The sequence below is a fragment of the Pelobates fuscus genome, chromosome 6 (genome assembly GCF_036172605.1).
Source record: "Pelobates fuscus isolate aPelFus1 chromosome 6, aPelFus1.pri, whole genome shotgun sequence".
NCBI lineage: Eukaryota > Metazoa > Chordata > Amphibia > Anura > Pelobatidae > Pelobates > Pelobates fuscus.
In genome coordinates, this window is record NC_086322.1 from 254,205,175 (window position 1) to 254,229,253 (window position 24,079).

Genomic DNA, 24,079 nt, shown 5'->3' on the forward strand with positions numbered 1-24,079 from the left:
ACATGTGTTTGTTCTAATTTAACTTTAACCTTGTGGAAATGTCATTGAAAGTGTAACGTTTTCAAATCTAAGCAAAAGGGCCTACAATATGAAAATACACCCATTGTATACAGCTAAATGTACATTCGGATTATATATATATATATGCACCATACCATATAATACACATATATTGCAAACTACACATTAAATAATGATCAATACTCCACATCCCCTACCATCACAACCTCTATGGTGAGAAATTCTAGGATGGCACATATTAAAAATGAGGCTTCTAACAATTTTTCAAATCAGTGGGCTGCACTAGCAAACTTTTCCTTGTGCATCCCCTAACCAGTATAGCAGTCTCTGACTCTACAGGTACCACAATACTGTCGATCCCTGACATACCAGTATTCAGGGGCGTACCTGGAGCATTTGGCACCCGGGGCGGATCCTATATTTGGCACTCCCCTACCCCCTATAAAAAAAAACAAAACAAAAAAAACGCCAATTTTTTAAATGTCCTTAGCACTGATCAGTGTTTTTATTTTTATGTATTTAGGACCAAGCACTGTTTGTGTGTTTGAATGTAAGCATTTTTTGTATGGAGTATGTGTGAGTGAATGTACGGGTGGGTTTATTTGTTCTCTGTGTAGTGTAGGCGAAATGCTGAGATGCATGCACATATACATACATACATACATATACACACACTGGCACACATACACACACATAGGTACACACATGCAGTTACATAGAAACAGTCATACACAGACAAACACTGGCACATACAGATAGACACAGATACACACATATAGATAAAAACACACACATACAGACACAGAGAGAGACACACAGGCACAGACACACATACACATACAGATAGAGACACACACATACAGACACATTGATACAAACACAGACACACAAACAGATACACAGACACACGCTGACACATACAGATACACATATACCAACACACATACAGATACACAGGCACACATGTATAAGTGTGTGTCTGTTTGTATAGTAAATGCAGTGTGTGTGCTTGTATAGTAGATAATGGTGTGAGGGAAGGGGTGATGGTGTGGGGGGGGGGTGAAGTGAGAGGGAGCTCGGGGGTGAGGATGAGAGGGAGGGGGTGATTGTGAGGGGAGGGAGGGGGGTGATGAGGGGGGTGATGGTGTGGGGAGGTGAAGTGAGAGGGAGCTCAGGGAGGGGGGTGAGAGGAGGGGGTGATTGTGAGAGGTTTGGTGATTGCGAGAGGAGGGGTGATGGTGTGGGGGGTGAAGTGAGAGGGAGCTCAGGGAGGGGGGGTGAGAGGAGGGCGTGATTGTGTGAGGGAGGGAGGTGATTGTGAGAGGGGGTGATTGTGAGAGGGAGGGGGGGGTGATGGGAGGGGGGTGATGAGGAGGGGGGTGATGAGTAGAGGGAGGGGGGTGATGAGGAGAGGGGGTGATGAGTAGAGGAAGGGGGTGATGAGTAGAGGGAGAGGGGGTGATGAGGAGAGGGGGTGATGAGTAGAGGAGAGGGGGTGATGAGTAGAGGGAGGAGGGGTGATGAGGAGAGGGAGGGGAGGTGATGAGGAGAGGGGGTGATGAGGAGAGGGAGGGGGGTGATGAGAGGGGGTGATGAGGAGAGGGAGGGGGGGTGATGTGATGAGGAGGGGGGGTGATGCAGGGGGGCTAAACAATTACCTTAAATCCCTGGTGGTCCAGTGGGGGCTGCCTGGTGGTCCGGTGGGGTCCCTGGTGACAGAGCTGCAGACCATGGATCTCGCGAGACCATCAGAGCGTTGCCGTGGTAACCCGCGGCAACGCTCTGATTGGGCAGTGCACGCGAGATTCATGGTCTGCAGCTCTGTGGAGCTGCAGACCGGTCTCGGCGATGGGCGCAGGAGGGGCATTTGAGTCTGCCCTGGGCACCCCCCTAGTGAGTGGCACCCCCCCCCCCCCGCCCTCCCCTTATTACGCCACTGCCAGTATTTCATATGGTTTTACTTGATATGCATACACAATATGGGGTAGACTTCACTACAGCCTATTGTAGTGTTTATTGTGCTAGGACCTTTTCCCTGCAAATGGAGTGCCTGCTCACATGATTTAAAGTAAGCTCCTTCATTTACAGACAAGGGAAAAAAAGTCAGGTAGGCTTACAGTTAAGGCATGTAGCCCTTAAATTTAAATTTGAATTCCCAGCAATTCTCATTCAGTGATTATATCTCAGTCTGTTCTGAACTCTCAGCAGCTCCAGGATTTCTTCACTAGCAGGTGTTATGTGTTTGTGCAAACATGTATCCACCAATCAAACTTAGCAGCAAGAGGTGTAAGGACTAGGTTCCCATGCATTCTTCCTGCATTTAAACCCTGCAGTACAAACACATGAAACCAATATGTCATTTGTTTGACAACCCTGATGTAATAAACGGCATTCAAACTTCGCAGATCACCAATGATCTCTTCAATTCTATGAAGAATCATTAATAAATACTTTTTTTTTTATAACCAGTGTATGAGTTTTAAATAATTACGCAAATTTTGATTGTCGAACATTGGTAACACATTCACTTTTGAAAATAGACTAAAAGCTCATACAATATATTAATTGACACATCTCGAATAATGGCTGTTGTGAAAAAAGCATATCTCCACACATCAGGTCTTTTGTACCATAAGCGGTTCAAGAAAATAGGTGTTATTAATAATAATTAAAAAATTACAAAATTGTTTAAAGCGCCACTTTATGAACTATAACTACTACAGCTCAGTGTAGTAGTTAAAGGGACAGTATAGTCACCAATACAACTTTAGCTTAATTTTGGTGTATAGATCATGACCCTGCAGTCTTACAATTCTGCCATTTAGGAGTTAAATCACTTTTTTTATGTTGCCTAGTCACACCTCCCTGTATGTGACTTACACAGACTTTCCTAACACTTCCTGTTAAGTCATCTAATGTGTACAGTTCCTTTATAGCAAATTCTGTTTAATTTAGAATGTCATATCTCCTGCTATGTTAATAGCTTACTTGACCCCGCAGGAGCCTTCTGTATGTTATTACTGTTCAATTTACAGAGCAGGAGATAAAAACATTTTTTTCATACAGGCTGTGTGAGTCACAGCCAGGGCAGGTGTGGCTAGGGCTGTATAAACAGAAACAAAAGTTATTTAACTCTTAAATGCCAGTGAATTGCGCGACGAAAATCATGAGGCGTGATCTGTACAGCAAAACTGCTTATTTAAGTTAAAGTTGTTTAGGTGACTATAGTGTCCCTTTAAGGTGGAAACAGTTTGTGGATGTGCTGGTTGCAGGTGTACCCCAAGGTTGCAAAATCGATACGGTTATTGCAAACGTGTAACTGATTAATTGTTAATGTGGCTGAGGAGAGAGCAGCCTCTTGATTTCATGGAGAAACCATTTTTTATTCCTCTCTTTTTTATTTATTTTTTTTACTTGAAAATTTAATGTGTTACACATAAGTATTCATACAAAGAGTTATAGGTACATCCAGTAATAATACTATAGCAATCGATACTGTCTTTTTTTTCAATTTGACAATTTTAGTGGTGGTAGTTGTGGTACAGAAAACAAAAGGGGGGAGTAAGAGAGACCACAATATATCACATTCGGTACATACATTCAGGTAAAGATACATCGGTTTTCAGATTCCAGCAATACAAAACAGGTATTTTCGGGTGAGGTTTCGATGTATTGAACAAGTAAAACATGCATACATCCTTAACAAGTGAGCGTGATAATAAGTCAAGCACCAAGGGCCTTTAATATCCTGTGGTCATGATCTTGAACAAATTTATTTGTGTGTGCTATTACGTGTGAAAGCAGTGGTGTAGCTGGAAACCTAACATAGCCAAGACATTGGCCAATTGTATCTGCCACTGAATACTGTTTCAGCTGGTTGCGCTATCTGTATCATGATCCTTTCAGTGAGCACCATATGCGTAGAGGTGACTGTGTGAGATGGTGCAGGCTACAGTCACGTATGGTGTCCTCACAGTGTTTCATGGCATTGGGAGTGAGGTATTTTTTTTTTGTGGTTGTATTGTCCTCACTGAAAAATAGAGGTAAGTGGTGTGAGTTGTATGAGGGTTGTGGCAAGATAAGGAAAAAAAAAGGGGGGGAGGGTTACTCCAGTACATTTCCAACTTTACGTAGTCATAGTTTCACTCTCCGCACTATGGGATAACTACCCTGTCTCACTTGTGTCGCAAGTTGCAAAACCCCTTATCTAGAGTGGGGTTCCTTCAGGTTGGGTGTTGCCTGGCCCAGGTTTCCCACACTTCATGTCTTCAACTTTGTCTCAACAATATGTGTCCTGTGGCTATCTCGTACCTTCCCACTTGTGAGATGTATCTTATTAGTTCCTGTATTGTTGCTGTGGATGTGGATAGCCAATTTTTTGCTATGTATGACAGTGCTGCTATTACTATATGGAATATCAGGTACTTGTCAGCTTTGGGATATGGGTCATCAAACATAAATAGTATGAGGGAGGCAGGGGAATTTGGCACCGTAATCTTGGCATGTTGTCGGATAGGGGATATGACATCCTGCCAATAGGTTTGGATTTTAGCGCAGCCCCACCAAATATGTAATAATTTACCTGTGTCCCTGTGGCAGCGCCAACAGGTATCTGATTTAGAAGGGAGGAGTTTGGCCATACGTGTGGGCACCATGTACCATCTGTAGAATAGTTTGCGTAAAAGTTTCATATGGGACGCACACGCTGTGAGACCCTTGTAACTATTGATGGAGCTAAGCCAGGTTCACTCAGACATCTGGTGCCCTAGGTCCTGTTCCCATGTCTTTACCCAAGAGAGGTTTCTAATTTCTGTGGTTGTGTTCAAAAGAGTGCAGATAGTGGAGACGGGTTTCTTTGCAGGCTTCACTGCCATGTAGAGTTTTTCAAAAGCGGTTATCAAGCTCATCTGAGATTTAGATGCTTAGCCACCATGATCGCAATTGCGTTTTGGAGAACATTTGGAACTGTGTACCGTGTGTGCAGTTGTTCATCATGGGTAAGGCCTTAAGACGCAAGCCATTGAAATAGGGTGACAGCTGCACAAGAGTTTTTGTGAGGAGTCCCACATTTTTAAGGTTGTGGTGGGGAGTGCTCGTGCTAAGTCTGGTCTCTGGGAAGGGGTTAGCCAAATCAGAGTGGATATGTCACATTGTTGCGTCCAATATTGCTCAACATGTACCGACTGTGGCGGGTCGAGATGTGTTTGGGCTGACACAAGGCTATTGAGTAAGGATGCTTTGTAATACAGTTGTAAGTTGGGTAAACCCATACCGCCACAGCGTGTGGCCCTGTAGAGAGTGGAGAGCACTATTCTAGGCTTTTTGCCATTCCATATAAACATGTTTATTTGTTTTTGCAATGCCTGAAAGTATGTGGGCGGGGCAATCAGTGGGACAGTTCTGAACAGATATTGCATTTTTGGTAAGATTACTATTTTGACCTGCAGCTATGCGTCCTGACCAAGAAACAAATTTATTTCTCCAGTTGCGTAGGATCTCGGTAATTTCTTTACTCAGTTTTACATAGTTAAGGTCATAAGGTCGTGGTAGGTGAAAGGGAAGTTTAACCCCAAGGAAGGTCAACTAATCTGTTTTGCAGTTGTAGGAATGTTTTCTGTAAATCTAACACGTAGGTGTCCTCCATCCTCACCCCCATGGCCTCTGTTTTCGTAAGGTTGAGTTTGTAGTATGAGCAGCGGCTGTAGCAGTTAAGGATAATATGGAATGCTGGCAGAGATGTTTTGGGGTCGGTGATGGTTAAGAGGATGTCATCTTGAAAGAGGTTCAGTTTCATCCCCCTTTCAACAATATGAACTCCTCATAGATTCTAATTGGATCTGATCAAAGCCGCCAGCGGCTTTAGCCCCAGAATGTATAGTATGGGCCACAGGGAACACCCCTGCCGGTCCCGTTTGTAAAGCTGAAAGGGTCCGATCTAAACGCTGTATTGAATACCCTGGCAGTGGTGTTATCATAGAGCGTTTTAACTACCGCCAGGAAGTGGGGAGGGAAGTTGAATTTTTCTAGGACCGCCTGTAGGAAAGACCAGTGCAGGCGGTCAAAAGCCTTTTCGGCATCTAGGGATAAGAGGAGGTTATTTGTGGATAAATGGTGCATGCTTTGTAAGAGTGTGAGTGCCTTATGAGTTCCATTAGCCCCCTGTCTCCCGCTAATGAATCCAACCTTATCTGAGTGTATAATAGTAGGGAGGATGGAGGTTAATCTGTTCGTCTATATTTTTGACATGATTTTCACATCCCAGTTCAACAACGAAATGGGCCGAAAGTTGGTGCATTTCGTTGGACATTTGCCCGGTTTGGGTAATGTAGCCACATTAGCATTTCTTTCGGGAATGTTTGCAGTTCTGCGGCTGAGGTAAATAGTTTCACCATCTGGGGGAGAGGATGGAGGAGAATATTTTATAATACTGGTTTGGGGACCCGCTAGGGTCTGGCGATTTACACCCGGTTCCAAATTATTATGCAAATTCTATTTAAGTATCACAAAGATTAAATATTTTGTTTTTCAGTTTAACTCATGGATGGCATTGTGTCTCAGGGCTCTTTTGATCACTGAAAACAATCTCGGACACCTGTGATAATTAGATTGCCAGGTGAGCCCAATTTAAGGAAAAACTACTAAAGGAGGGTGTTCCACATTATAAAGCAGAGCACCATTTTCATGCAATATGGGGAAGAAAAAGGATCTCTCTGCTGCCGAAAAGAGTGAAATAGTTCAATGCCTTGGACGAGGTATGAAAACATTAGATATTTCACGAAAACGTAAGCGTGATCATCACACTATTAAGAGATTTGTGGCTGATTCAGAGCACAGACGGGTTCATGCAGATAAAGGCACATTGAGGAAGATTTCTGCCAGACCCATGCATCGGATCAAGAGAGCAGCTGCTAAAATACCATTACATAACAGCAAACAGATATCTGAAGCTGCTGGTGCCTCTGGAGTCCCACGGACATCAAGGTGTAGAGTCCTCCAGAGTCTTGCAACTGTGCATAAACCTTCTATTCGGCCACCACTAACCAATGCTTACACACAGAAACGGCTGCATTGGGCAGAAAAATAGATGAAGACTAATTTTCAAACAGTCCTGTTCCCTGATGAGTGCCGTGCAACCCTGGATGGTCCAGATGGATGGAGTAGTGGATGGTTGGTGGACGGCCACCCTGTTCAAACAAGGCTGCGACGTCAGCAAGGCAGTGGTGGAGTCATGTTTTGGGCCGGAATCATGGGAAGGGAGCTGGTTGGTCCCTTTAGGGTCCCCGAAGTTGTAAAGATGACCTCTGCAAAGTATGTGGAGTTTCTGACTGACCACTTTCTTCCCTGGTACAGAAGGAAGAACTATGCTTTCCATAATAAAATCATCTTTATGCATGACAATGCACCATCTCATGCTGCAAAGAATACATCTGCATCAATGGCTGCTATGGGGATAAAAGGAGAAAAAGTCATGGTGTGGCCTCCATCCTTCCCTGACCTCAATCCTATTAAGAACCTTTGGAGCACCCTCAAGCAAAAGATCAATGAGGGTGGGAGGCAGTTTACCTCCAAACAGCAGCTCTGGGAGGCTATTCTGACATCTCGCAAACAAATTCAAGCAGAAACTGTCCAAAAACTCACAAGTTCAATGGATGCAAGACTTGTGAAGCTGCTATCAAATAAGGGGTCCTATGTTAAAATGTAACGTGACCTGTTAAAATGTTCAAAAAGTTAAAATGTTGTTATAAGTTTGATTGAAATAGCTTTTGATTTCAGTAAATATGATGCAAACACAACAAATGACAATTTTCAGTTCTTTACAACCTATAAAGTGTTTTGAAACTTACTGTGCGTAATAATTTGGAACAGTGCGTTGTAAGTTTTTTATGTTTAAAAAAGATACTGTTATCATTAGGAGGTTTGTTCAATAAAGTTTGAATTGTACTCTTAATATTTGATAACATGAGAATTATGCTGACGGTTATTTACATCAATTATTTAGGTAAAAATATCATTTGCATAATAATTTGGAACAGGGTGTATGTAAGAGCAAGTCTGCCATTAACTGGCGATTTTGGTCATCAGTCAGGCTAGGAAGGTTCACCTGTGTCAGGAAGCTAGAAATTTCCTCAGAAGTGGGCTGATGGACCGCAGTGTTCTCTTTTAAGTTATACAGTTTATAACTTTTTTTGCCCTCGTCTGTCAGTAAATACGCTATTTTGGATTGTGCATCAGCGCCCCTTAGTCTACTCACTAGCAATGAGCCAACTTTGTTGCCGATGGCATATTGTTTTGCTTTCAACTTATGCAAATTGTATGCAAAGGTATCGAGAGGCCGTGAGATGCCTTAAAGTTCTGAGGAGAGATAGTATTTTGGTTTGCAATTATTTCTTAATGAAGGATGCTCTTTGGATGAATACTCCACTTATGGTGTAACGACTCTGCTTCAGCCCTAAATTTCCTGTCATTTAATAACATTGTATTGAGTCTCCACGGGTTGCATCCGCAGAACTTAAAGCCGTCTTTTAATGTCATGATAACTGGGGCATGGACTGACCAGACGATGTCCCCTAATTCACATGCCTGAATCTGAATTGGAGAAGAACCCTGCACCATAATCATGTCAATCCTTAAATACAACTTGTGCATCTTTGAGTAGTAAGAGTAGCATCTGTCTTAGGGGTGTATGGTGCGCCAACCATCATATAGGTTGAATAGTAGCATTAGTATGGTCAGTGCCTTGCATTGGGGTCTAATCGCTTTGTGCCTTATGGAATGATTTGTTGTGGATGTATCTAAATGTGGGTGACACATGATTTATATCTCCGCATATGATGGTATATGTGCAGCCGCCACACTACTCAATACCCTGTGTAGAAAATTGCGCTGATTCTCATTCGGAGCATACATGTTAACCAGAGTATACATTACATTATTCAATAAGCATATCAAAATAAGGTATCTACCATGTACATCAGATATTTTCTGTAACAATTCAAAGGCCACTGAGTTATGTATGCATATAGAAACACCCCTGGATTTTTTTTAACATAGGCCGAGTGGTATTGGATAGGGAAATATTTCATTCCAAATTGAGGTACATGTGATTTAGGGTAGTGCGTCTCCTGGAGACACAAAACATCTACTGAGTGTTTCCTAGCATCATTTAAGACCATATGCCTTTTGTGGGGCATGTTTAGCCCACATACATTATGGGAGTATATCTTCAGTGTGGCATAGTGGGTTGAGCGCTAATTTTACAATGTGGTGACAATATGTGTGGTATTGAAGGTCTGTGTGGGTAGATAAGGCTACGATTTTGTGTGGAGGATTTATAGTGTAGCACCCTTATGGGCATGGCACCCCTCTTTAGCATGAGGGGACACAATAAGATGACTATTTGTGTAGCATAGGGATGACTGGAGTGTGGAAATGTGGACCAAAAGGTAGGGAGGGACAACAGAAACAGGAATAATATATATATATATATATATATATATATATATATGTAACCCTTTTTTTCCCTGCTCCTGGCAACAAGCCGTAGCTAGCAGCAGTTACACCTTCTTCTGTCGCTGACAGGGATCCTGAGCCTCCGCTATACTTGGAAGATCGGGACATCTTGTTCTGACGCAGTGCCTCCACTCAGTGCAACTTCTATTTATGGGGAACCCACCCCACTGAGTAGATGAGTACCCTCCACTTAATACCTCAGAGACATGAAATAAATACAGACATGGAAATACACACTGTATTGTGGTTAAAGAGATACACATATAACAGCCACATATAACAATGCAGTCCCTGGCTAATGTTAAACACAGTCACAAGAGTCTTTAGCAGCAGAAATGCAGACAACAAACTTCTCTTAATAACATTAATAACTACATCTGAACAGTTAAACTCCTGGGTACCTGCAGGTAAATTATGTGCACAATGTTGGGGCCCTTGGGTGTAGGTAGCGCTACCCAGGTACAGTTATAAGGGAGAATCCTGAAGCAATCTCTGGAGACACAGTACCTTTGAATGACTTCTGTAACTGCAGATATTTCCAGAGAGATCCAACAGAATGTAGGACAGCAGCAGAACAGCAATGGCAATCCTTTCTCTTCCTTCTGCAGACAGGATGCAAGAGCTCATTCACACTCCTGCAGAAAGTTCCAGAATCTGCAGGGAGTTGAACATAAAATGACAGTCTTCTAATTCTCCTAGCAGAGCAGTAGACCGTCTCCAACTTCTTGTAGTTGCAGTGCCTTAGCCTTCCCCTGTTATTATCTAACTGGCCCAGCAGGAATAGACCATTGAAACAGATAGGAACACACTTTCTTTATGGCAGACTCAGAGAACATGGCTTCTCCCCTGTCCTCTTCTTCCTGCCATTCTAGCCCCTCCTCCTCACAAGACAGGGCAAAGGGCAAAGTTCAACATCTCAAAACTTAAAGTAAAAAAAGTAAAATATAGCAGTCTGTTACATCTACATAAAAGCCCTGATTCTGTATTTGGTACAGATCGTCTGTACTATGGGGCGGGGGGGGGGGGGGGGGGGGTGGAGGCAAAGATGGTGGTAAGTTAGATAGCCTGAGCTGGCATATGTCTAGCAGTGCAGCATCTATAAAACGTGTTGGGGCATAACAGCATATAAACAGTAACACAATATTATGGAAAGGTAAGTAAACATATTAACTGGCGCACTGCGGTGCTGATGTGTGGCAAACAGCAGGTGCAAGGTGAGCAACTAAAGGGTAGCCTGTAGGCACAATTGTGAATATGGTAGGAACCATTTGCAAGAGTTAACTGCTCTGTATACTTGGGGAGCGGCATTTAGAGTTCTTGACTAGGGACCATTCCTTCTCTAAATGCTGTGTTGGTGCAGGGTCCTCCGACCCCTCTGCCAGGCTTAGGTTCCACTGTGCAGTAGGCGCAGCCCCCTTTCAGCTGATTGGATCACTGAGGTGGTGCCATCTCTGGTGACAATCAGGCGTAAAGGGAAGCACCAGCGATAGATTATGTGTTGCTCCCGGAGGCCATCTGTAATCTTTTAATATGCTTTCCTGTGTCTCAGTGTAGCTGTCAAGAGATCCGCGAAGGTGCGGACGGTGGAAAATTCTGCCGGTTAGTCATTTGCTGTAACAGTTCCTTAACGTGGAAGTAGTGGACCTTCAGCAATATTCTATATTCAGCACCTATTCTATAGGTGGTGAGGTAAAATAAAAAAATTGCCACATACAATTTCCTGGAGTTTATGTTCAGCTCCAGATATATGCACCTGGGTGTATGATTCCTGCCTGTGAATATGTTGCTCAGCTTGGTTCCTTGTAGATGGTAGGTCAGGATCAAGGGCCAGTTAAAGTGTCGAGCGTTTTACAGGTATTTCCCTCCATATTGCAGCGTCACAGATATTCATAAGGAGAGCAAACAATGAGGTTTTTGCTCAATCCTGTGCAGCGTGGTTTCCTCCCACCAAGGAGGTAAAACGTGTGGATCCTCCAGATAAAATTATTATTTAAAACAAAGAAAATAAAACCAATGACATAAAAACACTAATGTGTTTTACCCAATAGAGCCTTTTCTTTGAAACATGTTAGTGTGTTTATGGAAGTGGCATTTCTTTTATTTTACCTCACTATACACTATATATACTACACTACATTCTGTTTTCTGTCTTCATATTTTCCATATTGACTCACCGCCATACGAACTTGAGGACACCCAGAAGGTGCTGCTTCCCTGTACCCTTTCCTGACCTAAATTTCTTAATAGATTAGTGTTTACACATTGCAATATCTTTTTACAACATAAGGTATAATAAAAGAAAGGAAAGGCACTAGATAAACTTTATCAAAAGAAAGTAGTAAAAGGGAAGGAAGGGTGGTATAGAAATTACTGATAAGCAAGGATAGACTAACTCTCACCTACTGCCTTTTGTCACAACTAAACTCTGTTTGTTTATTCAACACATATGCATACCACATTTTATATGCTTCATGGGTTGCTTCTCCCGACTGGAGTTGTTCAAAGGCCATTATTTCATATTTGCTATTAAGAGATACTTGTTAAATTAGTTCTGCATTGCTAGATATGGCAAGCGACTCCCACTGCTTAGCTAATAAAGCAATTGCAGCTGTTAAAGGGGCACTATAGACACCCTGACCACTTCAGATCAATCAAGTTGTCTGGGTGCAATGTCCCTGTTCCCTTAACCCTGCAATATAAATTATTGCAGTTTCTGAGAAAGTGCAATAATTACCTTGCAGGACTCATACCACCACTAGAGGAACTTCCTGCTTTCAAGGCAACTTTTTGTTGCCTCACTGAAGCAGGATTTCCTCATGCTCTGCGTGCGGACATCCAGTATCAGTTAAAACCCCATAGGTAAGCATTGCAGCAGTGCGTGCGCATTAGCGCCTCCCCATTGAGTGATGGAGGAGGTGGAGTGTCGACCCAGCACCAAGGGAGATGGGCCCTGGAATTGGTTGAGTACAAGGTTTATTAACCCTTACATTGCTGGTGTTGTGAGGCAGGGGGGGGGGGGTTCAGGGGGAAGTATAGTGCTAGGAATACAGATTTGTATTCCTTAAACTATAGTATCCCTTTAAGATATTGAATATTAATTTAAGCATGTGTTTATGAAAGTGCTCAGGTAACATAAAAAGGAGAAATGTCTCCATAGATGGTTGAACAGGGATCCCCACACTTTCTCTGAATAATATAGCTACTGTGTCCAAATAGGTATTCAGGTGGCAACATGACAACCATATATGTAGCATTGTACCTACCTCAAAATTACACCTCCAGCTTTTAGGAACAATGTCCCTTTAAGACTGTGTAGCAGATTGCATTCAGGCTGTCTTCAATAGTATGTATGCTATTATGTGGTAGGTAAATTGTAAATGTGTAGGTTCTATGTGATAAATGTAACAGTATGTATTTTTACGTCTTTTATTGTCCTTTGTCTGCCATGTGGCTAATGGAGTTTTACCTCTGTCCTTGGAGATAATTGGATTACTTCACAATTATCTCCAGGATAGAGACTCTGTGGAACTGTTTTGGAAAGAAAAGCCATGCTTCATTTGGTAACAAAGGACTTCCCCTTAACTTTTTTTAAGATATTGCTAGTGTTGTGGAATATGTTTGCCAGTCTTGCTGGAAGAGGTGGAAGTACCCCCTGTACTGTATTTTGCGTACAATTTCTAGATGCGTAGCTTATCTTGTTAGACTTTCCTGTAGACTTTCCTGTCCTAGTGTGTTTTATACCCCACCTACTATAGAATGTAAGCTCGTTTGAGCAGGGTCCTCTTCAACCTATCGTTCCTGTAAGTTTTCTTGTAATTGTCCTATTTATAGTTAAACCCACTTCTCATATTATTGTAAAGCGCTACGGAATCTGTTGGCGCTATATAAATGGCCATAATAATAATAATAATAATAGACCCTTGTGTATTCCCCTCTTTTCGACAAAAAAAAAATGCAAAGTCATTGTGATAGCCATTAATCTGCGTTGTAGTATGTATTGTGCACAGATAACTCTTTAAATTGCTTTGCCACCCAAAATTATGACGTCAATCAACCTGCCTGGCTGCATTTGGTACTATCTCACTGTGATGCATTGTGATTGTATGTATTTAGTAACACACTCTTCTCCATGTTAATGCAGCAAGTAATTCCTTCAGCCCCTGATGCAAATGAAGAAATGCAATTGCAAACAGCCTTGAATTGGAGCAAAGAAGAATATGAAAAGGTATTCTCTTCATGTTAATATTCTGAAGTGTCATATTCAAATTATTATTGATTCTCTATTGTAGTTCTATAGCATCATTCTTTGGCGCTTTTTGTCCTGTCATAACGCTAGTGTACCCAATTTTTACCGGCTTATTGCAATGTATGGTCATATACTGTAACTAAACTCCCATTATGTTTGCCTATGTAAGGTATTTATGAAAAAAAAAAAAACTATTACATTCTGTTTGCGTTGAGATTGCTGTTTAATGAATGAGTGCACTGGATCTTCTATGAGTGCATCTTTCTTGGGTTTATATATATATCTATATATGTATCTATACATGTATCTATCTATATCTATATATAGATGTAAAAAAAACAGATAAAATATGTATCTTGTAATACTTTTTTTATTGAACTAACCAAATTTTAATATGGGGCCCAACTCATTCCGGGACATTACATTGTCCCGGAATGAAGGTGCCTGGGACCTGGGACTGACCCACAAAATGCAGGACTGTCCAGGGCGATCCAGGACCAGGGCGCTGGTAGATTATTTAAAGAAACAATCCAGCCATGGTGCTTTCCCAGGGAATAGGGACAGTAGTGTGTTTTTGTGTGTATAGGGATGCATTGTGTGTGTGAGGGGTGCAGTATGTATATGGGGGCAGAAGGGGTGTAGTGTGTGTTTATGGGTGGCAGTGTGTGTGTATGGGGGGCAATGTGTGTGTGTGTGTGTATGGGGGTGCAGTGTGTTTATTGGTGGGTAGTTTGTGTGTATGTATTGGGGGGCAGTGTGTTTGTGAGGGGTGCAGTGTGTGTGTATTGGGGCCAGTGTGTTTGTGTATGTATTGGGGGGCAGTGCTGTGCATGTAATTGGGACAGTGTGTGTGTGGGGTGCAGTGTGTGTGTGTATTAGGGAGCAGTGTGTGTGTATTAGGGAGCAGTGTGTGTGTATTGGGGAGCAGTGTGTGTGTGTGTGTGTATTGGGGAGCAGTGTGTGTATTCGGGAGCAGTGTGTGTGACGAAATGCCTTTTGTCACTGGGTTTATTGGTGACAAGCTGCCCTTTACCCCTGGCTGTTGGAGGAGCCTGATTGCCAGCCTCTTACCTGTTGACTATGGTCCCTGGGAGATTTGGCCTTTCAGGTGCAACATTTGGGCATATTGGATTTGTATGGTGCTGCTGCTGGCCCTTTAAAAACCATCCGTGGACATATTATGACTTTTAGGAACAATGTCCCTTTAAGACTGTGTAGCAGATTGCATTCAGGCTGTCTTCAATAGTATGTATGCTATTATGTGGTAGGTAAATTGTAAATGTGTAGGTTCTATGTGATAAATGTAACAGTATGTATTTTTACGTCTTTTATTGTCCTTTGTCTGCCATGTGGCTAATGGAGTTTTACCTCTGTCCTTGGAGATAATTGGATTACTTCACAATTATCTCCAGGATAGAGACTCTGTGGAACTGTTTTGGAAAGAAAAGCCATGCTTCATTTGGTAACAAAGGACTTCCCCTTAACTTTTGAACCACTGGTCTGATTCGCACCATTTTTTAATATGTTGTTCCCCTGAATGGATTGATTGTGAATATGTATTTTTATAGAGATGGATGTATGGTTTTAGAGTTATGAAAGTTGGGTAAAAAGTATGTTTTAACTGTATGTATAATTGAGTTTCCTCTCAGGATAAGGGGAGGGGATATGTGGGATGTAACTGTGATATGATTTGTTGTTTTATCCCTCCCTGTGGGCGGTCCTGTATTTGCAACAACTGTAATAAAAGCCAGTCTGGGTGTGCTAGCACCTCAGATCATCTTGTACCTTCATGAAGTTTCGGCTCATGTTTGGGGGATTGGAGAACTGCACTCTGGGGATTGCTATAATCACTATACTCCCCAGGGTATAATCGCTGAGCTCTGCTAAGAGCTTGTTCCTGTTCCTGCTATCTGGAATTCGGAGAGGTCCACCTACTGGAAGCTGGACCCTGGTCTTGGGTCCAGAGTGGGTGGAGTCGGCAAGACCCCAACCAAGCTGCGGCGGTTCGTGGGGTCTGCAGTGGTTATGGTGTCAGGCAGAGTGCTTGGAGACCTCGGAAAGCACTAGGAGCATCCGTCAGCGGAGGGTACCCGGTCGGGGTGCCAGCGGTTCCGTTACAGTGTGCGTGTGTATTGGGGGGACTGTGTGTGTATTGGGGACCGTGTGTGTATTTAGGGAGGGTGTGTGTGTATTGTGGGGCAGTGAGTGTCAGGGGTGCAGTGTGTGTGTATTTGGGGGCAGTGTGTGTGTATTGGGGCAGTGTGTGTGTGTGTATTGGGAGGCAGTGCGTGTATGTGTTTAGGGAGGGTGTGTGTATTGGGGAGCAGTGTGTGTGTGTGTATTGAGGGCAGTGTGTGTATTGGGGGCAGTGTGTGTGTGTGTGTGTATTGGGGCAGTGTGTGTGTATATTGGGGAGCAGTGTGTGTATTGGGGGCAGTGTGTGTGTGTATTGGGGCAGTGTGTGTGTATACTGGGAAGCAGTGTGTGTATTGGGGGGCAGTGTGTGTGTGTGTGTGTGTGTATTGGGGGCAGTGTGTGTGTATACTGGGGAGCAGTGTGTGTATTGGGGGCACTGTGTTTGTGTATATTGGCGAGTAGTGTGTGTGTGTATTGGGAGCAGTTTGCGTGTGGAGAGTTATTGGGGGCAGATGCATAAATATATACTTTTTAGTTTTTTTTATAAAAATAAATAATTTTTATACCCCCCCCTCCCTTTCCTGAGGGAGGGGATATATCCTGCAATCCTTGGTGGTCCAGTGGAGAATCCCTGGCGGTTCTAGTGGTGAGAGTGAACTCTAGGATGCAGCTCCTGAGGCTAGAGTTCACTCTCGCGAGAACCAGAGCGCTGCCATGGTAACCGCGTCAACGCTCTGTGCTCGTGAGAGGAGAAACCGAAGGAGCTGCAGGCTGCGCTCCCGGGTCCTCTCTCCCTCCCCTACCGTCTGCCAGCAAAGGGCCTGCAGACCGGTGAGGGAGATCACTGATCTCCCCTCCGGTCCTTGAAGGCACACAGCAGGGCTGGCAGGAGAGAGCAAGGCACTGTTGTTTCTTGGGGGGCAATTGCCCTGTCCCAGTGTCCCGGACACATGGGCAGTGGGCACCCTAAATTAGGGTGTGCCCAGGCACACCCAGCAAACCACATGCGCATGCCTATGCTTCTCATTAAGAAATCTCTGTGTCGGACCGATCAGTGGCGTCGCTAGGGGGGGGGCCAGAGGGGGCCATGGCCCCCCCTACATCATGCTGTGCCCCTCCTTGTGCCCCCCAAATGCCAGCAACTTGCTGGCCATGTGCTTCAATTCTATTCCCTCGGACTGTAACAGTCTGTAACAGTGTCACAGCCCGAGGGAATGCAGGGCAGAGCAGCTGGAACGGTGCTGGGTGTTTTCAGCACCCAGCAGCTTCCCCGGCACAGGCCACGCCCCCAAACGAAGCCCCGCCTCCCGCACATAAGCCCCACCCCCGCCGTTAAGCAGCAGACCTTGCTGCTGCTGGAAAGGCAATAAGATGGCTGTCTGAACCCCAGCAACAGCCTCCAGTCACAGGTAGGCTTAAAATGCTCAGGTGTGTCTGTGCCTGTCTGTCTGTCTGCTAGTAAGGAAGCGTGTGTGTGTGTATGTGGATTCAGCAGTCTGTGTATGGACTCAGCAGTGTGTGTATATGGACTCAGCAGTCTCTGTGTGTGTGTGTGTGTGTGCGTGTGTATGGACTCAGCAGTCTGTGTGTGTGTGTGTGCGTGCGTATGGACTCAGCAGTGTGTATGTGTGTATGGACTCAGCAGTCTGTGTCTGTGTATGGACTCAGCAGTCTGTGTCTGTGTATGGACTCAGCAGTCTGTGTCTGTGTATGGACTCAGCAGTCTGTGTCTGTGTATGGACTCAGCAGTCTGTGTCTGTGTATGGACTCAGCAGTCTCTGTGTGTGTATGGACTCAGCAGTCTGTATGTGTGTATGGACTCAGCAGTCTCTGTGTGTGTATGGACTCAGCAGTCTGTATGTGTGTATGGACTCAGCAGTCTGTATGTGTGTATGGACTCAGCAGTCTGTATGTGTGTATGGACTCAGCAGTCTGTATGTGTGTATGGACTCAGCAGTCTGTATGTGTGTATGGACTCAGCAGTCTGTATGTGTGTATGGACTCAGCAGTCTGTATGTGTGTATGGACTCAGCAGTCTGTGTGTGTGTGTATGGATTCAGCAGTGTGTGTGTGTGTGTGGACTCAGCAGTGTGTGTGTGTGTGTGTGTATGGACTCAGCAGTGTGTGTGTGTGTATGGACTCAGCAGTCTGTATGTGTGTATGGATTCAGCAGTCTGTATGTGTGTATGGACTCAGCAGTCTGTCTGTGTGTATGGACTCAGCAGTCTGTGTGTGTTTGGACTCAGCAGTCTCTGTGTGTGTATGGACTCAGGTGTGTGTGTGTGTGTGTCTGTCTGTCTGCTAGTGAGGAAGCTTGTGTGTGTGTGGATTCAGCAGTATGTGTATGTGTGTGGATTCAGCAGTCTGTGTGTGTGTGTATGGACTCAGCAGTCTGTGTGTGTGTATGGATTCAGCAGTGTGTGTGTGTATGGACTCAGCAGTGTGTATGTGTGTATGGATTCAGCAGTCTGTATGTGTGTACGGATTCAGCAGTGTGTGTGTGTGTGGACTCAGCAGTCTGTGTGTGTATGGACTCAGCAGTCTGTGTGTGTATGGACTCAGCAGTCTGTGTGTGTATGGACTCAGCAGTCTGTATGTGTGTATGGACTCAGCAGTCTGTGTGTGTGTATGGACTCAGCAGTCTGTGTGTGTGTATGGACTCAGCAGTATCTGTGTGTGTATGGACTCAGGTGTGTGTGTGTCTGTCTGTCTGCTAGTGAGGAAGCTTGTGTGTGTGTGTGTGTGTGTGTGTGGATTCAGCAGTCTGTGTGTGTGGATTCAGCAGTCTGTGTGTGTGTATGGACTCAGCAGTCTGTGTGTGTGTATGGATTCAGCAGTGTGTGTGTGTGTATGGACTCAGCAGTGTGTGTGTGTGTGTGTATGGACTCAGCAGTGTGTGTGTGTGTGTATGGACTCAGCAGTCTGTATGTGTGTATGGACTCAGCAGTCTGTATGTGTGTATGGACTCAGCAGTCTGTATGTGTGTATGGATTCAGCAGTCTGTATGTGTGTATGGATTCAGCAGTCTGTATGTGTGTACAGATTCAGCAGTGTGTGTGTGTGGACTCAGCAGTCTGTGTGTGTATGGACTCAGCAGTCGGTGTGTGTATGGACTCAGCAGTCTGTATGTGTGTGTGTATGTACTCAGCAGTCTGTATGTGTGTGTGGACTCAGCAGTCTGTGTGTGTGTATGGACTCAGCAGTCTGTGTGTGTGTGTGTATGTACTCAGCAGTCTGTATGTGTGTGTGGACTCAGCAGTCTGTGTGTGTGTATGGACTCAGCAGTCTGTGTGTGTGTTTGGACTCAGCAGTCTCTGTGTGTGTATGGACTCAGGTGTGTGCGTCTGTCTGTCTGCTAGTGAGGAAGCTTGTGTGTGTGTGTGTGTGTGTGGATTCAGCAGTCTGTGTGTGGATTCAGCAGTATGTGTGTATGGACTCAGCAGTCTGTGGGTGTGTGTGTGTGTATGGACTCAGCAGTCTGCTGGACTCGGCAGTGTGTGTGTATGGACTCAGAAGTCTGTGTGTGTGTGTGTGTGTGTGTGGTCTCAGCAGTCTATATGACTGTGTTTGTATGGACTCAGCAGTCTGTGTGTGTGTGTGGTCAGCAGTGTGTGTGTGTATGGACTCAGCAGTCTCTGTGTGTGTAAGGACTTAGCAGTCTGTGTGTGTGTGTGTGTATGAACTGTATCAAGGGGAATGTGTTTGTTTTTTTAATAATCCTTTGTGGAAAATAATGAATTCTCCACCAGGGATTATAAAAAACAAAAACACCACATTGTGTTAACATGCGGCAGGGGCGGGGTCAAACTGCGGTGAGGGCGGGGTTCAATTGGGCACCCCACTTTTGTCCCTGGCCCACCATGTGCCCCCCCTAAAAATTAATCCTAGAGACGCCACTGGGACCGATGGGTGCTCCGCACACACCACACGCACTCCTCCATAAATCTTCAACCTAATTCTCTAGCCACATTCTGTTTAACCCCTTAACGCCGTTACGACGTTCCATGCCGTCCCGCATTAAATGGGCTTTAAAGCCGTTGCAACGGCATGGAACGTCGTAACGGCTTTGAGCCCCTGGAGGAGAGGTGTACTTACCTCCGCCGCGATCCTCTTCTAGGGGGCTGCCGGACAGCCCAGGCAGCCCCCCTCCGGCAAATGAGGCCCCCGGGGGCCATGTGATCGCTCTCAAAGAGCGATCACATGGCCCCCTATAGCTGGCTATGGATCTGCCAGCAGGGGGACTGTCTAAAATATCAGACAGTCCCCCTGCTAGTGGGAAGTAATAAAAAAAAATATTAAACATGTGTAAAAATAAATTTAAAATATTTTTTAAATTTTAAATATTTTTTTATATATATATAATATGTATATATATATGTAATGTCATACAAAGTGTATTTTAATATTAGTATATATATTAATATTAAAATACACTTAGAATGACGTTACATATATATAATATGTATGTATATTATATATATAATAGATGTACATATATATATTATATATAAATACGTATAATTAAAATAATAAATAAATAAAATACTAAAATAAATAAATAAAATATTTAAAAAAATTAATATACATTATATATGCATATGTAATTTCATTCTAACTGTATTTTGTTATTAATATATATATATATATCGGTAACAAAATACACTTATAATGGCATTCTATATATATCTATGTATATATAAAATACAAATAACCACAAATATATATATATATAGATAAATACATATACTTACATAAAAGATTACATTAGTATACACGTAGAATTTAAATACCTACAAATACATAAATATTAAATTCTATGTGTATATTTAAATAATCTTTTAACATAATTATGTGATTTGATTGACATGCCTGACAACACAGGGAGAAAGTACAGAGAATTTAATTTGCAAGCACTATATTTGACCCTGTAACTCTCCAAGACACCATAAAACCTGTACATAGGGGGGTACTGTTTTACTCAGGAGACTTCGCTGAACTCAAATATTAGTGTTTCAAACTGGTAAATTGTATTACAACGATGATATTTTAAGTAAAAGTGAAATTTTTCGAATTTTTTACAAACGAACAGCACTTTTATGGTCTATATTATTGTTGTAATATATTTTACTGTTTTAACCCCTTAAGGACCAAACTTCTGGAATAAAAGGGAAAAATGACATGTCAGACATGTCATGTGTCCTTAAGGGGTTAAAACACTAATATTTGTGTTTAGTGAAGTCTCCCGAGAAAAACAGTACCCCCCCATGTACAGGTTTTATGGTGTTTTGGAAAGTTAGAGAGTCACATATAAGGCTTGCATTTCATTTTTTTGACATTGAAATTTGCCAGATTGGTTATGTTGCCTTTGAGAGCGTATGGTAGCTCAGGAATGAGAATTACCCCCATGATGGCATACCATTTGCAAAAGTAGACAACCCGAGGTATTGCAAGTGGAGTATGTCCAGTCTTTCTTAGTAGCCACTTAGTCACAAACACTGGCCAAATATTCGTTTTTTGCTTTTTTAACACAAAAACAAATATGAACGCTAACTTTGGCCAGTGTTTGTGACTAAGTGGCTACTAAAAAAGGCTAAACATACCCCACTTTCAATACCTTTGGTTGTCTACTTTTTCCAATGGTATGCCATTATGGGGGTAATTCTCATTCCTGGGCTACCACACCGTCTCAAAGGTAACATTACCAATCTGGCAAATTTCTATTTGAAAATGGAACGTTCTATATTTGACCCTGTAACTTTCCAAAACAACATAAAACCTGTTAATGGGGGGTACTGTTGTACTCGTGAGACATCGCTGATTACAAATATGTGCATTTCTTTGCAGTAAAACCAGTATTATGACATTCACAGTTAAAATGTCAGACGGAAATGCAAATTTAAAAAAAAATCTTATTTTCTCACATTTTTTGTAAATTTTATTCATAATAAATTATGTTCCATATATGAATAGTTAATGATAAAGTAAAGCCCTGTTTCTCCTGAACAAAATTATATATAATAAGTGTGGGTGCATATAATTTGAAAGAGGGGAACTACGGGTGAACAGACATATAGCGTAAATTCTAGTTTTTGTTTACGTTTTGTTTTGATCAGAACGTGCACTATTGACTCCGTCCTGAAGGGGTTAAAGGTAAACATGCTCAGAGGGCCTTTTTCTTTCTAGGAATAAGCAAGCGTTTACTTCTTCAACATTTACTCTAATTATACACCATTTTTTTTAGCAGATTTATTATTAACTAAAAAACATAAAAAATAAGGTACTGAATTTGGTTTCCACTGCTGTTTGCATTTCGTGATAGATATTGTTATTAAAAAAAGTTTAAGTTTAAAAAGTTGTTTATTTTTTTGTTTATAGGAGATGAGAGCATCTAAAACTGAAAATACACTGTTTGAAGATCCTTCAAATCCCAACAACTCCTCCGTGGTACAAAAGGATCAAGATGCCTTGAAGAAAAGTCAGGTAAATATAAAGAAACAAAAAACAAAAAAACTTTTAAACTAAAATTAGGGATGTACGCAACAAACTTAAAAGGAAACCATAGTGCCAGGAAAAATATGTCCCTCGTCGCTTTTCGGGGTCCGCCTTCTCTCTTCACCCGCCTATGTCAGCCAACGGGGAGACCTAATGCTCATGCGCAACAATGGCCACACTCGCATTAGGACTTCCCCCATAGAAAAGCATAGGTAACCCCTATTGGGTTTCGGGTGATGCTGGATGTTCTCATGCATAGCGTGACAAAAAGATGCCTAACGACCCGGACGTCTGTCTAGTGGATGTCTGGTAGACAGCCACTAGAGATGGAGTTAACCCACAAAGATTATTTATTGCAGCTTATTAAAAATATGCACCCAGGCCACTTCAATGAGCTGAAGAGATCTGGGTGCCTATAGTGTCCCTTTAAATTTGGATGTTTTATTATATTATTTAGAAATTTCCACTTCATTTAAAATAGATAACTTGGGACAATATGAGACAGTAAGAACGGAAATGTATCCTAATGTAATTCCAAGGCAGTAAAATACCTATTATACCTAATCCCTAATCACCTGTGCAATCTGTTCAACCCTTAGGGTTGCAGGTTTCAGTCATGGTAGCACCAGTTCAGTCTTTCAACCGGATAGGTAATCGGTGATAAAAATGAAAAATATTTACCATAAGCCATATATACCAGCAATCAATAGAAAAGTCAAGCTCATTGACTTCTTTCTTGCAAAATAGTTTGCATTTATTAATCTATTGTGTAAATGAAGTTTTCAATTTTGAGTTTCTATATATTAATTAATTAATTAATTAATTAAGTCAACTGTGCTACCATCAGCTCCACCACGCAGGCTCGCTGCCTAGGTGTTCTCTTTGACTCCGACCTCTCCTTCAAGCCTCATGTTCAATCTATCGCCAAATCCTGTCATTTCCATCTCAAAAACATTGCGCGCATCTGCCCCTACTTAACGCCAGATGCGACTAAGGTGTTGGTCCATTCCACTGTCCTTTCTCGCCTTGACTACTGTAATCCGCTTCTCAGTGGTCTTACGTGCTCCCAACTTGCGCCGTTACAGTCCATAATGAATGCGGTGGCGAGGCTCATCTTCCTGTCCGCCCGCACCTCCCATGCCTCACCCTTCTGTCAGTTCCTACATTGGCTTCCTATAAAATATAGAGCTCAATTTAAAATTCTGGTTCTTGCTTTCAAATCTCTACATAATGCTGCACCCACCTATCTATCCTCCCTTATACACAAGTATGTCCCGTCTAGGCCCTTACGATCTGCTGAAGACTTACGTCTATCTTCTGTCCGTACTCCCACCGCTGATGCTCGCCTTCAAGATCTCTCGAGGGCTGCACCGTTCCTGTGGAACTCGCTTCCCTCCTTTGTTAGATGCTCACCCAGTCTCCACTCCTTCAAAAAATCGTTAAAAACCCACTTCTTCATAAAAGCGTATCAATTAAACTGTTAATAGCTCCCAACTGATTCCTCTTCTGCAACTGTCACTAGTCTAATACTATCCTTACCTTTTTGTCTAATTTTACCCCACTCCCTCTAGCATGTAAGCTCATTGAGCAGGGCCCTCAACCCCTCTGTTCCTGTGTGTCCAACTTGTCTGGTTACAACTACATGTCTGTTCGTCCACCCATTGTAAAGCGCTG

The 24,079-nt window shown here is 42.9% G+C and overlaps 1 protein-coding gene across 1 annotated transcript in view; it reads left to right on the forward strand.

The window, feature by feature from the left end:
* EPN3 (epsin 3) overlaps window positions 1-24,079 on the forward strand; it is a 51,741-nt gene that overhangs the window by 16,586 nt on the left and 11,076 nt on the right. Inside the window, exons 4-5 of the mRNA XM_063458968.1 lie at window positions 13,673-13,756; window positions 22,289-22,393. Coding sequence (XP_063315038.1) covers window positions 13,673-13,756; window positions 22,289-22,393 — 189 coding nt within the window. The remainder of the gene's footprint in view (window positions 1-13,672; window positions 13,757-22,288; window positions 22,394-24,079) is intronic.